The 17,308-nt window shown below is 40.8% G+C and overlaps 3 protein-coding genes across 3 annotated transcripts; 1 reads left to right on the top strand and 2 right to left on the bottom strand.

Annotated features, from left to right (window-relative positions):
* Positions 1–1,737: 1,737 nt before the first annotated feature.
* Positions 1,738–2,784, top strand: LOC134227051 (proteasome subunit alpha type-2). Its single transcript, XM_062708262.1, has 3 exons — positions 1,738–1,918; positions 1,973–2,305; positions 2,368–2,784. Exons 1-3 carry the CDS (start codon positions 1,878–1,880, stop codon positions 2,696–2,698), a joined length of 705 nt encoding a protein of 234 aa, XP_062564246.1. The 5' UTR covers positions 1,738–1,877; the 3' UTR covers positions 2,699–2,784.
* Positions 2,785–13,662: 10,878 nt separating this feature from the next.
* Positions 13,663–15,306, bottom strand: LOC134219217 (uncharacterized). The gene is made up of 3 exons (XM_062697908.1): positions 15,181–15,306; positions 14,817–15,114; positions 13,663–14,751 (listed from the first exon to the last, which is right to left on the bottom strand). The coding sequence occupies exons 1-3, from the start codon at positions 15,184–15,186 to the stop codon at positions 14,180–14,182; spliced, it is 876 nt and encodes a 291-aa protein (XP_062553892.1). The 5' UTR covers positions 15,187–15,306; the 3' UTR covers positions 13,663–14,179.
* A 400-nt stretch (positions 15,307–15,706) lies between these two features.
* LOC134225673 (interleukin enhancer-binding factor 2 homolog) lies at positions 15,707–17,308 on the bottom strand. The gene is made up of 2 exons (XM_062705939.1): positions 17,150–17,308; positions 15,707–17,054 (listed from the first exon to the last, which is right to left on the bottom strand). The coding sequence occupies exon 2, from the start codon at positions 17,030–17,032 to the stop codon at positions 15,833–15,835; it is 1,200 nt and encodes a 399-aa protein (XP_062561923.1). The 5' UTR covers positions 17,033–17,054; positions 17,150–17,308; the 3' UTR covers positions 15,707–15,832.

Genomic DNA, 17,308 nt, shown 5'->3' with positions numbered 1-17,308 from the left:
GGGGAGGGGGGTCTGCCATTTTCTTACTCTTCATATAAACAAAAAATAATTTGTTTAGGAAAAATCTTACAAGGGGGGGGGAGGGTCGTCCGAAAAACCAAGAAAAAAATGCTTACGTAATTATTGAACGACCCCTAGAGACTATCTTTGAAATCCCATAAGAATTCCCTTCGAAATCACAGGATTTATTTTGGAATTTCATAAAGACTCCTTTTGGAATCTCATTAGGATTCCCTTCGAGTTCGATAAGGATTTATTTTGAAATCCCATATGGACTCCCTTCTGAATCCCATAAGAACTTCCTTTGGAATATCATCAGTGCTCCATTCGGATTGCATAGCAGGATGCTCTTTGGAATATCAAAAAGATTCTATTTTGAAGCTCAAGGATTTTTTCGGAATCCCAGAAAGATTTCATTTGGAATCCCATTAGGACTCTATTTGGAACTCCAAAAGAATTCTATTTATAATCCCAGAAAGATTCCATTCAGAATCCCAGATGGATTCTTTTCAGTATCCCAGGGATGTTTTCAGAATCTCACAAGTCAATTCTGGGGAATCATCAGTGCGATGTTTTTCAAAAAATAACAAACATGAATCGTTCTAAAAATATCTATTATCGCTCATAAGCCTCACTTTTTATTCTCGTTTTCAGCGTTCGACGTCGCCCAAGTCAGTGCCGCTGTTGTTTTCCACGCTGGCAAGTTATCTGGAAGTGACCTGCGAGTTTCGAGTGAGAAGCCGCTCACCTTTCGCCGCATCGGAAGGTTATATTCACTATGGCTCTTTGACCTGGCTGATATTGCCATTACATTTTAGAGCTGCGGATAGACCGATCCAGGACAACGAATCAAAAATCAAATAAACGAAAAATGGTCACCGAGTTGCATTATGCCGCTTCAGCTGTATAAAAAAACATTTCTTTGCATGACATTATTTTATTAATAGAAACATATTATCAAATAATAAATATATAAGAACAATTAAGTATCATGCCAATTCAATAAAAATAAATTTGAAAACGAAAATTCATCGAAACAATTTCATTAATTTCAGTGCATTGCGCACGGATTTACATCACATTCTTCTACATCGTTTTGATTACATCTTAGTTTTTACATCGAAAGAAATTACATCGCTCTTGTTTATTACACAGCAAGCTCTCGAGTACATCGTGCAATGTAATATTCAACAAGCGATGGATTCAACTGGTTGCAGCGATTTCGATGTAATATTCAACAACTTTTTTTGCTGTGTACGCAGGCCGGGAATGCGGTAAAAAACCCTTTTCACTTGGTCTGCGACGTTAGGCATAAGGACGTTAGTCATAAGTACGATAGGCATAATGGACGTTAGGCATAATGGACGCTTGTCATAATTCTGCCTTCTTTATGTCATAGGCTGTTCTTTGGGTCATTTTATGAAAAGATATTTTAGTTACAAGATAAACATTGTTGCTGTCGACACTGTCCGGAACACCTTTTGCTGGCGAGGATAGGGGATTTAAATGTCAATGAAGGAAAAATACATACGATTTGACAGTTAGGTACCACAGATGTTTCGGACAGCAGAACAAAGGGAACCGAACCGACAATCTTTATCTGGTAACTAAAATATCTTTTTTTTATGCCTAACGTCTTTATGTCTAACGGGGTATACCCCAATTCACTATAGTGAGAACCCGATGCTCACGACTCCCTTAATATCTCACTTATTTATACTCACCGTCTTGCTTTCAATCTGTCATTATTCGTGAATAAGCTGTTTTCGTACATAGCGTACTGAAAACGCTTTGATCATTGCAGACACATTTTCATTTTAATCGGATTGATTTTGACTCGAAAATATCGTGATTAGTAGCGTGAAAAGTGCCTGATAATGGCATCGGAACGTTACAGCTTTTCGTTAACCACTTTTAGGTAAGTTTTTAAGGAAATTATCTTCGTATGTTTTTAATAAGCCTTGAATTACAGCCCTTCCGGCAAGTTGGTGCAAATTGAATATGCATTGGCCGCAGTGTCGGCCGGGGCACCATCGGTCGGCATAAAAGCATCTAATGGTGTGGTGATTGCCACCGAGAACAAGCAGAAGTCGATTCTCTATGATGAACACAGCGTTCACAAAGTAGAGATGGTCACGAACCACATCGGGATGATTTACTCCGGAATGGGGCCCGACTATCGGCTGTTAGTCAAGCAAGCGCGGAAGATTGCGCAGAATTATTATTTGACCTACCGTGAGCCGATTCCGACTTCGCAGCTAGTGCAGAAAATTGCCAATGTAATGCAGGAATATACACAGTCCGGGTAAGCTTTTTGAAGGTTATGATCAGTATGGTGATTATTCTAAAGGGTGATTTTTCTTTCAGTGGTGTCCGTCCGTTTGGAGTATCGCTTTTAATCTGCGGATGGGATGAGGGCCGCCCCTATTTGTTCCAATGTGACCCATCGGGAGCGTACTTTGCTTGGAAGGCAACTGCCATGGGCAAAAATGCCATCAACGGTAAGACATTTTTAGAGAAGCGTTACAGCGAGGATTTGGAATTGGACGATGCCGTCCATACAGCAATTCTTACGCTGAAGGAAGGATTTGAAGGGCAGATGAATGCTGACAACATCGAGGTTGGCATTTGCGATGCTAATGGGTTCCGCCGATTGGACCCATCCGATGTCAAGGACTATTTGGCTAATATTCCGTAAACTTTTAATATGGTAGCGAAATAAGTGCTGAACTGATTATTCTGATGCTTTTTTGGTATATCAATAAATCCTTAGTGGTTGATTTAGTAACGTATATTATTTGCATGTTCGAAAAATTCCAAACGTTTAAAATAAATCGAGGGAATAGGTACATCCAGGGTACATCTAATTAGGGAAGTTAAATATGCTGATACCAAATGTCTATCAACAAATCATTACCGTCAATTTCGAGTTGATGCGCTCAGCTCAAGCCGCCAATCTTCTGGTGGAAATAGAGCCAGGAAACGTAAAATTCTGGATACCACAATGTTTAGTGGAGCGCCTCGGTGTGGCTTACATCGAGCCTGAAGTTATTACGGAGGAATAAGCTACGGCTGTGTCATTCGATAAATCTAAAATGTATCACACAGAAAATCCGATAGTTGAGTGTGAAAGTGAATAATGGCTTAATATTAATTCGTTGTACCTATAGGTACTGTGATATTCACATTTAATGGTCTAGTGCTCCCACCCACGTCGAGATAAACAATGTCCTCTGTGCAGTTGAACCTAACGTGTACCAAACTCGCCAATGTGGTATCTGTTGGTGTTTGGGATACGACCAGAAAATGTGAAAATGTTGTCTTCTTCTTCTTATTGTAATTTCCGCTTGGTCAAAAAGGTAAGGCAAACTTTCGAGCTAGGAAATTCCTCAGGGTTAGGATCGGATGCTTCTCGATGTCGAAAAAGCATACTACTCGGTTTGGCATGATGCTGTTCTCCACAAAATGGTGCAAGGAAACTTTCCTAGCTACATTGTGAAAGTTATTCGGGACTTTCTTGAAAATCGTACATTTCAAGTTATGGTGTATGGTTGTACGTCTGATCGTATGCCAGTCCCTTTCGGAGTTCCTCAGGGTTCCGTACTGAGCCCAACCGTCGCTCACGCCTCACGAGTAAACCGTCGCTCACGCCTAGACTCCAACATCAAGTTACTGCTGTACAAAACCGTTTTCCGGCCGACGGTTACGTACGGTTTTCCTGCATGGTGCTACGACTGTGCCCGTACCCATCGTAAGAAAATTCAAATTAAGCAGAATCGGCTACTCAAGATGATGCTTAATCTAGACTACTATCACCCCACTGAAGACGTGCATCGTCTCGCCAAGATTGAACAAGTAGATGACTGGTTCCAAAGACTGATTCCAAAGTTTCGCACAAGTTGTCTTTTATCATCAAATACCTTACTACGTGAATTGGCCGCCATACAAATCTGTGATACTTATTATTAAACTGTGACCCTTCTACATGCCCCATCTCCTAACTAAGTTCGAAGGTTTTTCTAGTAATTTTTTTCCTTCTCCCGATCTTTCTAAATTTGTTTTGCTATAAATGTACCAAGTGCGACTTGAGTAATATTACTGTTGTAAGGCAGGGATTGAATCCTAAAGAGAAAGAACAAGTCTCTCACTTATCATCTCTGTATACATAAAAGATGGGCTGCAAAATGGTGGGTTGACATCAAGGAAGGAGCGCCCAACAGAGCTCTTGTCCCCACAAGTCCCTATCTCACGCTTCCTCGGGTCGTCTGATGACAAAAGACCGCCAGCTAAGGGTTGTGTACTTAGCTGGTAGCTGGTAGTGCAGCCTGGGCACTGTTGTCCAGCTAGACTGAGAAGGTACGCCTCGAGCGTCTGTTTACCAGGAGGTGCGGCGCAAACAGCGTCTGCCTGGTACCCAGCGGCTGATTAAAGAAATGCTGTATCGCATCAGCTATACCTAAGGTGGCAGCCCCATCATCGCGATGTAGGTAACGCGACCCCGGTAAGGCCTCTCAATACCACGAAAAATGGAGATAGAAGAAAAAGAGAACGTTATTTTTGGCAACCGACCCGGCAACGCAATATGGACCCATTAGCGAACGAATCTGTGTGTTGAGGATACGGGGCAAATTCAATTCAATTCTGATTCGGGCATGACGAGAAAAATGTTATCGGAGACGCTAGCGCTCAGGTCGGTAGAGAGGACTTTTTCCGTCCCATAATCGGTAGGGAGAGCCTTCACTCCGCTACCAATAACAACGGCCTACGGCTAGTAAATTTTGCTGCTGCCATATACCTGGAACGTCAGGACCCTAAATGAACCTGGACGAGTGAGCCTTCTGGCTCGCGAACTGCAGAAGGTTGGAGTGAACGTGGCCGCTACTCAAGAAGTCCGATGGCCCAGATCCGGAGAACGTGAATTCCGAGCCGTGGACCCCACGACCAACTGTGCATTCATGTATAACATCCAGCGATGGAAATCGGACGAACATGATCCGATTAGAAGTTTATCCTAAACTGTACAGATCGCGATCTGTACAATTTACGAGCAACATTGAGTTCCCATCTTTCCCGATTGAGTGTTATTACCTTGGACACTCGCACATAACAAAATATTGCAAGATTGAGTCTTGCTCTGAGAAATGAGTTACTCTAGCCGTTCTACCTACGAACGAATCGTGACAACTATTTGCCCCTAGAGCGTGAGTGTCTTTCTGTTTGCTTTGTATGACTACACGCGGGACGTTGAGCGCGCTTGCTTGTAGATTGAAGCTCCTCAACTAATTATTTAACATTATGTGTACTTTGTTCCCATTTTATTTCTTATTGCAGCGAAATTTCCTGTAGTTTCGAAAACTTCGATAGTTAGATACTTTTTAAAATCTTCAAACTATTGACGTGGGAAGAAGCAATGTCTTTAAAATTTCAAAGCAAAATTCTTCTCGAGTAGCTTTCAATTTAAGTGCGAATATGGTGCGATGCTAATTGGGATTTGGGATTTTTTAGCTAACATCATGAAAAAGCAAAAAGGACACAAATGATGCCGAAATTGTTCTTTTGCGAATGTCATTATTAATATACGAGCATGTTATTGGAAAAATATCCTATAAGTCCGTAATATACTTCTGTTTCCAGCAAGTATTACCAGTAAGCCGTCGTTGTTCGGCTCTAATGAAACCCTGTCTAGTATTCGCCGACGATGGACTTTTCAAGCGGTCTCAATCTGTTGATAAGAATTCTGGACATAATTTTGTACGCCGAATTAAGATTATTCGAATTAATGGTTATTCCTCGGTAATTGGCGCACACCAGTCTGTGCCCTGTCTTAAAGAGAGGATCATTTTATAGCAACCTTCAAAATCAGTAAAAACGTTAAGAACGTAAAATCTGTTACCTTTATTTCTAAAACAATGTGAAAACTATAATTTAATTCATTCACTGAAAGCAACAAGTTCGTTGATTTATTTAGGACAATACAAAATTTTTTTTTTAACTTTTGTCCCTCCATTTCGATTTTTTACTCGAATTATCCGAGAATTGTTTTCCGATAGGTATGTTCTAGCAGATTTTTTTTCTCGTGTTTTTCAAATATTTTTACAAATTTTTTAAGGAAAAATAATGGTTTCGGCAGGTTTGGACCTATTATTATTAAAAATGGGTTATTAAGATCAAGAGGGTAAGAGAGTTTTAGAGTGCTTTGAAACTCAGATGTGAAAATGTACATTATGTGGAAGATTTTGATTTGAAAAATGTATATTTAAGTGTTTCAATGTTCGGTGTTTTGTATGCCGAGTTTCAACTGGAAAATTTCTTTTTTACTGAAATTCCAGTTTGTTTGTAGACCAACAACGTTTGTCAGTAATAAATTCCGGAGTCTCGGTAACAAATTCTGTTGATTATTTTGACTTTTATTTATGTTTGCTGAACGAATCATTATATCCATAAAATGCTGAACGGCACAAAAAGTCGGTAGAAATTTATACAGCGCCACCGGTAAAAAATTAAAATTTGCCGACCAGCCTTTTGAAAATACTAAACGCGGTTGTAGAGCTTCTCGCTCTTGTTTTGTTGCTTATGTCTTACCCGTTGAGCTAAATATTATTTTGTAAATTGTGCTGGTTGGACCTGCGTTTCCAAAAGTGAACTTTTTTGTGTTTTGCAAAACTCAGCCACAGATCGCATAGCTGTGTAAAACAAGTTGAAATGCATCGATGCCCTGTGCCTTCGCAAATTTTCAAAAGAAATTATCATGGAGTATAGCCAAAAGCCAAAGCTTCCTGAGTTATCGTACTAAACATTTTTCATATTATGTTACATATCGTAAATGATGATGATAATAAGTGAGAGATTTTTTTTCCATTTAATCTCTATCAATCAAAAACTGTCAAAGTCTTTAGTACATTATACTTTTATTTTATGCAAATGAACATTGATTGAATATACTATCCAGTCAGTAAAATAGGTTTCCAAAAAAACAAATCCTCATTTACTGACTAACTCAGTTATGTTCATATTTATTTGACTTTTTCGTTTATGCCGAGCTCTCAGTAATGACAATTTTGCTGTTGAAAATTAGAAAAATCTTCTAAAAATGTTGTCTCTGGGGGGGAGGGGTTTATACCCAAAACCACCCCCGTGGCTACGCCACTGCCTAGAGAAGAAACTTATTTCTAAAAAAAGGCTGTGAAAATATAAAGCAAAATTATACTACCAAAAATGGATGCTAATATCCTTGAACAAATCAAGACAAAATTTTCAAAACGACTTATCTGCTTTTGTAAACAAAGATTCAAACGACGATTCAACGAATCTGATAGCTCTCCCACGCAAACCAATGCCATCAACAGGTAGCGGAAACCTTCAGCTACCTATTGATGGTGTTGGTTTGCGTGGGAGAGCTATCAAATTCGTCAAATCGTCGTTTGAATCTTTGTTTACAAAAGCAGATAAGTCGTTTTGAAAATTTTGTCTTGAAATATATTCCTCATAAGACTTGTTGAATCGATTAAACAATTGCAACAAATTCAAATTTTTAAAGGGGAAGGCCTCGTAATAACTTTTGAATGAAAACTGGGAATTAAATTATTTGACATTGCTGTATGCTGGTGTTGCGATTTATGACATATAGTGTGATTCGTTTAGAGCAGAATGCAAACTATTGTTAAGCAATACGTCACGAAAACAAAATTGCACCAAACTCACGAACATTTCAAATTGTTTTCAGCAACGATTTTTTGCTATTAAATAGATCCCTTATCAGGATTCAGTTTTGCTTTTTATAACAAAAAAAATCCCGTGATTTCCCGGAATCCCGGAGCAAGCAATATTTTTTAACTTGAATTTAGACTTATTCGGGAAGTATTTGGCTTCGCAGTCTTCGAGGGAAACTATGTTTTTAATCTTTTTCCGGGATAAGAAAAGTATCGGGAAATGGACTCTCTATGTTTCTCTATTTTAACAACTTAATAACCGTCATTTCGTTAATGCAACTAATAGAAGGATGTTTGAATTTTCTAAATGTCAGTTTAAGCAGGAGTCACGCGGACGCGCACCCTGAATTCCACCAGCGCGTATTTATGGCCGCGAATTTTCGACGCGCGCCTACGTGTTTACTTCTATTTGCACCGTAAAAACATAAGAACATGCCGTTCCGCATGTGAACGGGCAGCCCCTAGCGAAAGCACATGTCCGATTTGAAAGGAAGAATCACGATCATTGCAGCAATGATCGTGATTCGATTCCATTTGATCGTAAGTTGTACATGTTCCGATTAACTTGATGTCTACAACTGTACACATTGAGAGTAACGGCTTTTTGCGTGCTCTCGTAATAAACGTTGAATCGCGTGAGTTACAAGCTGTGAGTGGAGACGACACCGATTTACGTGTATCTTGCTCTCTTGAGATCATGGTAACTCACTACCCGAAACGCTCCGCACGAATAAGGGTGGAGAGCGCAAAAGCATCGCTTACTGATGATGATGCTAATAGATCTCACATAAGCTGTGTACATGTTCGTTGGTCGCTAGAAGCGATTTTCTAACATCGCTGATAACATCTATCACAGCGACGGTGAAAAAGCAGAGCATGGATTTGGTTTCGTAGTGATGGGCAAGCAGGAAGCAGATGAAGCGAGTGATGCGGTGGAAACCCATTAGCGAACGAATCTGTGTGTTGAGGATACGGGGCAAATTCAATTCAATTCTGATTCGGGCATGACGAGAAAAATGTTATCGGAGACGCTAGCGCTCAGGTCGGTAGAGAGGACTTTTTCCGTCCCATAATCGGTAGGGAGAGCCTTCACTCCGCTACCAATAACAACGGCCTACGGCTAGCAAATTTTGCTGCTGCCAGAGGGATGGCCATCAGTAGCACCTACTTTGCACTTTGCACCCAAATGTTGAAACTTGCAACCAGATAGACCATGTTCTGGTGGATGGGCGCCATTTCTCGGATGTTATCGATGTGCGGACATTCAGAGGTCCGAACATTGACTCTGATCACTACCTCGTTGTCAGTGAAATTCGATCACGGTTGTCAACTGTATCGAACGAAAGATCACAGCGAACGATGCGTTACAATATCCAGCGATTGTCGGTGGAAGGAGTATCGACTGAGTACCGCCAGAAGCTCGACGAACGGATAAGTGCAATCAACGTTAGCGACAACATCAACGATCTATGGGAGTCGATGCATGGAACAGTGAGGACAACAGCACGAGAAGTGGTAGGCACTGCACAGAGGCGACCCAGGACGGGTTGGTTCGATGTGGAGTGTCAGAGAGTGACAGACGAGAAGAACGTTGCCAGAAGCCGGATGTTGGTGTCGGGTACCCGATCGAATAGAGATCGGTACAAGGAAGCAAGAGCAGCCGACAAACGAACCCACCGCTGGAAGAAAAAAGAGTACGAAGAACAAGTTATTAGTGAGGTGCAGGAAAAAATGGAGCAGAACGATATGCGGAGGTTTTATGAGTCTGTCAATGGCGTGCGGAGAAAGACAGCGCCATCTCCCGTCAACGACCAACAAGGGAATTGGCTGACAGATAAAACCGAAGTGGCTGCCAGGTGGAAGCAACACTTCGAGACTTTGTTGAATGGAGGAAGTGACGGTGCACCGGTGAACAGAATAAATATTAGTGACGATGGATAAGTTGTGGAGACACCTACACTAGATGAGGTTAAAATAGCTGTTAAAGAGCGGAAAAACAATAAGGCTGCGGGAAGGACCAGCTTCCGGCTAAAATCAAATGTTTACCCTGAGACAAGTCTATATATATAAAAATGAAATGGTCTGTGTTCGTATCCGCATAACTCGAAAACGGCTGGATGGATTTTCTTCATTTCTTCAGCAGATATGTTCGTTACTGTTTCCGACGGGTTTATATTATATTTCCTCATGCGAAAATTACGCGAAAGATTGTGCAAATTGTACAAATCTAAAATTAGGATTCGTATGGAAATTTCACATGGGCATTTTCGCCTACTACGCAGGACAACGTCTGCCGGGTCGACTAGTCCTTGATAAATTCCGGAAGTACAACTTGCAGACACATCATCTGTTTATTGATTGCAAGGCGGCGTACGATTCAGTGAAACGGAATGAATTATGGCAAATTATGTTTGAACATGGTTTTCCGGCGAAACTGATACGGCTAATTCGTATAACGTTGGACGGATCGAAATCAAGTGTAAGGGTTGCGGATGAAATATTGACGTCATTTGTTAACTTTTTAAAAGGATTAAAGCAGGGTGATGCACTCTCGAATCTACTGTTCAATATAGTGCTCGAGGAAGCGATTAGGAGAGCTGGTGTGCAAAGAAGCGGTACCATTCTCACAAGATCGCATATGCTCCTGGGATTTGCGGACGATATCGGGATTGATCGCCGTGCCGTGGAAGAGGCTTTTGTGCCTTTTAAGAGGGAGACAGCGAGGATTGGACTCACGATTAATACCAGCAAAACGAAGTATATGGTCGCTGGCAATCAACGTGGGATCATTAGTGGTGGTGGTAGCGAAATGGTGCTGGATGGTGAAAAATTGAAAAAGTGGAAATCGTACGTACTTTGGACTCCGTAAGACGCTCCGATCGAATAGAGTTCGCCGCCGTACCAAACTGACTATCTACAAAACGCTTATAAGACCGGTAGTTCTCTACGGACACGAGACCTGGACGATGCTCGTGGAGGACCAACGCGCACTGGGAGTTTTTGAAAGGAAAGTGTTGCGTACCATCTATGGTGGGGTGCAGATGGCGGACGGTACGTGGAGGAGGCGAATGAACCACGAGTTGCATCAGCTGTTGGGAGAACCATTCATCGTTCACATCGCGAAAATCGGAAGACTGCGGTGGGCCGGGCACGTAGCCAGAATGTCGGACAGTAATCCGGTGAAAACGATCGACAAGAAGGCGAGGTGCACAGCGGGCAAGGTGGATCGATCAGGTGGAGGACGATTTGCGGACCCTCCGCAGACTGCGTGGTTGGCGAAGTGCAGCCATGGACCGAGCTGAATGGAGAAGAATTTTATGTGCAGCACAGGCCACTCCGGTCTTAGTCTGATAATAAATAGGGTAACCGGCGGTAATGTTGGCCCTGGATGTAACATTGGCTCATCACGCAAATAAATCAATATTTCAGCGATAATACGTCGTTTTGTAGGGAGATATTAACCACTGCTTCTTTAGAAAAGTGTATCAAACATATATCTGCTTCATAACTCTAGATTTATACACTTCTTAAACTATTAAAAGCAATTATCTTGCGTAAAAAATCACTTCGACTCGGTTTTTTAGCAGCCATGTTTCGTTGACTTATGCAGGCTGGCTGTGCTAGAGTTTTTCATTTGCCAAATAAAAGAGTTTTCTGAATGAACATACCTGCTTTTGCACATCAGATGAATGGATAACAACCACACTATGTCAGCTATCATTTCTATTTCACAATTTCCATTAGTATAGCGACATAATAAACCAAAACTTTTTTGGACAATACTGGGGGCACCCATAGCCAAATAGTGGCATGCGCTTTTGATTTGTAGCACTACGTTAGTATAGGTGAAACTCTAAAATCAAAACATTCTCACCAATAACCCGTACTGGAGAAAATAACCGAAAGCTGCAGATAGAATATCCGATGCTTGCGATTAGGTTCCTGAGAATTTTTGTAAAAACAGGGTAAACCACTCAACCGTTAAGTTTCTTTTGCAAATTACATAACGCTAAACTATTGTCAACCCACACCCAGCCCCTAGTAACGCTTCGTGTATGGTAGAGTTCTAAAATTTATAAAGTCCTTAACGCTCAGACAAGCACCCTCCCACAACCTAAAACGTCATGTAATGAATGGGCCCTCATGATGCTTTTCTCGAATCACGATATAATCGCTTTCATTCGCAGAACATACCAAAAATAATTGCCTACCTTACGGCTTCCAAACACGATTCAAGCAAAAGCGATTCAAGCATCAACCTTTCGTGGTTCGATACATCGTTTTCTTCATAATTTCGCAAATAAATGATTCGATTAGTGTATGAATATTTGGTTTTATTATCTTTCGCACGAATCCTACAAACATTTTCTCACTTAATAATGGAAACATACAATGGATCGTATGTTTCATTAGATAAACTTTCAACGTCACTTCATGTGAATAATTTCAAGTCAAATTACTTGACAAATACCTTCATCATAATTTAGATCTATTATTGCTTGCAAAAAGTATTTTGATCTGTAAAATGATACCGAAAAAGTATTCTTTCAACTCGGGAAGTTGAAACACGTGAGAGTTTTGATAGGATTCACAACAGCTGATCGATATAGAGAGGAGTAGAATCAAACGCACGTACCAATCATGAAACTTCAATGCAGGCAGAGTTAAAAACAAGCATCCAATAATTGTATTTATGAATAATTGTGTAATAATATCAGGTAGTTGGCACAGTTATAACTGTTTATGCATAGTACAAACCAAGGAATTGCCTAGAATAAGTTTTACAATTGGCTTTCTTCAGTAGTGCGTTATGCATCATCCCCACCTAAAGCATTGTTTACGTTTTAGAAAAAAGTTTCTTCGAGAGTATCGCGAGAGCGAGAGCAACACAACTGCCATGGTTTCAACTAGCAGTAAATCTCAAAATTATGCGGCAGCCAATAATTAACGTATGTAATTTGTTTGAAGGCACAACATGAGGGCTAGAACATGTAGCCTTTTTGCAATTGCAGTTTTTAATACAGTTTTCATTTTTCTAAACTTCTTCACTTGCAAATATGGTAAATATTTGGGAAATAAATGATACATATAATAGTATTTTCGTTAGCATGTCCTTGGTAATCGTGCTATTGGGGGAATCTAAAACGCACTCTCACAATCAGTGTGGTAGTATTTTACATGCAACCAATTAGAATTCACGCTCAATAAGATGATTTGATTTTCTCTATTTGTTTGCATGCTGCCTTTATTCAACGCAAGCAAAATGACTGGTACTATAAACAGCAACCCATCTTTATCTTTCGTATGTTCGAAATCAACAATCACTCGTCCCAAGTGGGCTGAAAAATTATCCACATGATAGGGACAAGAATGCCGATGTTTTGTCCATTTCTCTCGAGGCTTTCGCTGGTTTAAATGAAATATTGCGGACATTCATCGTCGTTTTTTGCCATTTGGAGTCAAAACCAAATGTAAGCAAGGTGGCTGGTTGAATAATTCTGGTTGGAAATGCAATGTATGAAGATTTATAACGATAAATGCGCTCAACCGTAGCATAATGGGCCAAGGTTTGAGCCGTTACCCCTACAAAATAAATGTTTGTGCTACCTAATTAATTTTGGGCGAGACGAAGTCTGGCGAGTCTGCTAGTATTCTATATAAATAAAAATGAATTTCTGTCTGTCTGTCTTTTATAGACTCGGAAACTACCAAACCGATAGGCATGAAAACTTGTATGCAGATGTTTTTGGGTCCGGGAAGGTTCTTAAGATGGTTCGAGACCTTCTTCTTTGGAAACAAATAAAATTCAATAAAATTACAATTACAAATAAATTCCTGCATAAGTCGAGAACTAATCAGAGAATGAATCAACTTAAGGCAAAACAAAGTTCGTTGGGTCTGCTAGTATTGAATAATAATTATAATTCACTCATACATACATCTGTAATATATTTTTTTATTGAAGGTTTACTGGCGGGACTTAAGATAGTAGAAACCTCAGCAAAAAGCCTTTGATGATACCGTTGCATAATTCCTTTCGAAGCAGTTTGTCCGCCGTACACGAAACATGTCGCTGTTGCAACTGAATCGGAGGGAATTACGTAAATAAATTCGTCGCGTGTGTTTGAGCAAACCTTAGTATGACCAAACAAATAACCCAGTGGTTTTTTTTTCATGTTAATTTATTCTATATTTTTTATTACGATATGGATTGAAATAATTTTGGTACATTTTTTTCAAGCACCAATGACCAGTTTCTCACAAACGTTGTTAATTGTTGTAGGGTAACTGGTTAATTTGTGTGATAGGCCAACATTATTTCTTAGGCTACGACGTTACCTTATTTCAGTTTCATAGTTTAATGTTCCAGTTTGATTTATACAAACCGTTATGATTGATTCAAAGTAGTGAAGATATTGTGAATTACTACATGAGTTATTAGACTAGATACGACCAATAAACTATCCGACTTATGCACACGGGTCGATCCGGCCACCGAAATGGGCACAATTCACTCGCATATTGTGTGACTTCGGAACCGGAACGCGGAAGATCTTGCCTTGCGGGTAGCAAACGCACAACTTGAATTGACTACTTCCCGTTTTCGGTCCATGTTCACTCTGCACGATCGGAATACTGTTAACATTGATGTACACTCCATTCCCACCGGTAATCACCATACTTCCGTTGTCCGACTTGAGAAAAATATTTTGATCTGCCGTCCAGAATATTTCCTTTGCCTCCAGTCGTGTTCCTTCCGTTCCCTTGAGGGTGAATCTGTTCCGTGTCTGAAATTTAAGCGTGCTGTTGATTGGTGACGCAATTCTGCTGGCGCTAACCAAGTTTGTGTGTAACATCATAGCCCCTTCAGGCATGTTGTACGTCGGCCGAGAAGTGGAAAACACCTGCCGTCCCGTAACGGCATCTTTAACTTCGAAATGGCTCAAACCTTTTAGCAAGCTACCATTCTTGGAAAAGTGGATCTTGTTGTGTGAGTGTCCATTTCGATTCACCAAGTTTATTGCCACAGGCGCATTTTCACCTACGAACGAAATTTAGTCAACTTGGAATCCCATTCAAATTCCCATATTTTTTACTCAACCGTACCACTAATCTCCAGTGGTTCATCGTGGAAGCCTTCCAGTTTTCCATCCCGCTTGTACAGCCGATCAAAATCGATGTCTCCGAAGAACTTCACCGTTTCTTCGCCTTGGATCAGCTCGATATTCTCCATGCCTTTGTAGATTTTCAGAATCCCGGTGATGGTCAACGTAAGGCACAGATTGCCTAGTGCCAACGAGAACAACAAAATCATCACAATCCAGAACGCAAACGAGTTCTTCTCGTTGTACATCTCGCATTTCGCAAGGTCGTACTTTTCCTCTAAAAACTGAGGTGGAGATTTCTGAAAGTGATTTATTCGATATCGTATTTAACATTAAAATCATCTAAATAATAAAAAAAAACTCACCCCCATTTTCACACAGAAAGTGCAAATTATTTACGCTATCAATCGATTCTGATGGAAGAACTCACGGATGGAGGAAAACCTTTGACAGCTATTTGTAATGAGAGAATTTTCTCTCACAAGAGCTATGAACGGGAAAATGTGAGATTTTCCGAAGCTTTTCCGAAACGGTAAACCATGAAATGAAAAACCCATAATATTAAACCGCCATTATTGCATGCAAGTTTGAATGCAAGTTAATCCTACATCATTGATTGGTACAGTTTCTAATCCTTCTCACGTTGTTTCTCAGCAATAATTTTTCGATCTATAGTCATTTCATAGCTTTTTAATACATCCTGATTTTGCTTCGAAATTTGTTGTCAAATCCAAAGGCCAGTAAACCGTGCTTAAAGCGAGCCCAGTGTATTATCTTAAATTATATTCTATTAACGTAAAGATGTCTGATGCATCAACATTTATTAATACGTTCATAAACAAGGTAAATCCAATAAATATTTGAGGCGGTTCTTTCAATGTAGAGCCACTATTTATTTCTCACACTTGAAAGTTTATTGGTAAATTATGCTTCGTACTTAAACTACGTTATACTCTTAAGATTCCATACACAATTTGGAAATAATGCAAATTCTTGTCAAGTTTGGACAACTGTCATTTACTCACCGTTATCCTCCTCCATGGTAGATTCTTCGACACATTCCATATCCTCCTCTTCATCATCTTTCTTTTCCGCGGGCTTCTCGTATGCTGGTTCCATCGGTGAAACCACAACTCCGTCCCAGACGGACATTTCCTTCGCTACGGTGGTGTTTTCCACAAATCCAAGAATGTGTTTGTATCCCCCGTGGGCCAGCACTCGGACCAAGGTTTGCGCCGTCATACAGCACTCATCCTGTTGAACCAGATTCATGGATGTGTGAGCCCGAATGTGTCCCACCTCACACGGATCAGTGATACCGGCCGATCCCGGAACAAATAAACCGGAGGCCAACAGTTGGAATATTCTTCGGAAAGCTAAATTGACGGGGAGTGCTTGGCGACTTGGATTGTTCATGATTGCGGAATGTGCCAGCAAATCACAGATCCAAGGGTTTAATGGCGCAAAACCATCAAACCGGTTTGATAAGTCCTTAAGGATACGTATTAATACCTTGATGGTGGAATGATGTGCATTCTCCTCGAACCAACGAGCATGACGGATGGAGGCCAGATGGCTCTGAACTACCTTAAAGTCCAAATGTTTTTCGGCGTCCAGTTTACGAATGTTTTGTGGTAGCGTAGCCACCAAACAGCGAACTCTTGCTAGCGAATTCCAAATCTCGAAACCCTTTTCATTGTACTCCAATGCAATGGCTTCCGCTTTCGGAACCACCTCGGTTTTCATCGACTTTTGGATGTCTTCTTCCACTTTTTTGCCGAGTGCTTCAGCTACGTCCTTTGTCGGAAGTGTCTTCAAGATAATCACAATATCTGCCACATTGTGACCGGCCATCATCGTTCCTTTCTTGAAGGACCCCACCTGACGTACTTCATCCAACTGGCATTTGTTGAAATCGCCCGGGGCAATAACCAAGTTGTCCAAAACGCCCTGCACCTTGGTAACCAAGTTTGATATGGCCGTCTGCTCCTGCTGGGAGGGGGTTAAATCTTGACTGCGCTTGAGTAGGGCATTGGTCAGAACGGAATCGTCGGGGGCATTGGAAACTCTCGGAAAAGCTGGTTCCGCCAAAGTCAAGTCGAATGGATGACGGGGGAGGAAAGTTTTCTTATGCATGAAGGGAGCTCCACGCATACCACGCATTCCCATTCCCATTCCGCCGCGGCCACCACCACGCATCATACCTGTGCGTACCATTTTGCTTGGAGATGGTGTTTGGCTACACCGGCAAATCGATCATTTTAGGCGAAAGAAAAAAAATAACACAATGCCTATGTTTTATAGATAACAACTGTATGTGATAGAAAAACTTACCCGATTTACAATTCAGATTAATGGAACAAACAGGCACAGTAATTTGTTGAGAAAATCGAGATTCAATTTTTTTTACAAAGCACGGCTTGCCGACTGACGGAGGAAAAAGTTTGACAGATTTAAAGTATGGCCGAGAACAGGGTCGCATCGAAGGAAGAC

Source organism: Armigeres subalbatus, chromosome 3, assembly GCF_024139115.2.
Source record: "Armigeres subalbatus isolate Guangzhou_Male chromosome 3, GZ_Asu_2, whole genome shotgun sequence".
Taxonomy (NCBI): domain Eukaryota; kingdom Metazoa; phylum Arthropoda; class Insecta; order Diptera; family Culicidae; genus Armigeres; species Armigeres subalbatus.
This window is presented reverse-complemented; position numbering and strand designations above follow the sequence as displayed.

Bases quoted from the DNA above. Each gene is read 5' to 3' on its own strand.
- LOC134225673 (XM_062705939.1), bottom strand. From the start codon at position 17,032: ATGGTACGCACAGGTATGATGCGTGGTGGTGGCCGCGGCGGAATGGGA.
- LOC134227051 (XM_062708262.1), top strand. From the start codon at position 1,878: ATGGCATCGGAACGTTACAGCTTTTCGTTAACCACTTTTAG. The intron at 1,919-1,972 runs GTAAGTTTTTAA...CTTGAATTACAG, and splicing joins TTTTCGTTAACCACTTTTAG to CCCTTCCGGCAAGTTGGTGC. The intron at 2,306-2,367 runs GTAAGCTTTTTG...TTTTTCTTTCAG, and splicing joins CAGGAATATACACAGTCCGG to TGGTGTCCGTCCGTTTGGAG.
- LOC134219217 (XM_062697908.1), bottom strand. The intron at 14,752-14,816 runs GTACGGTTGAGT...TTTCGTTCGTAG, and splicing joins TGAACCACTGGAGATTAGTG to GTGAAAATGCGCCTGTGGCA.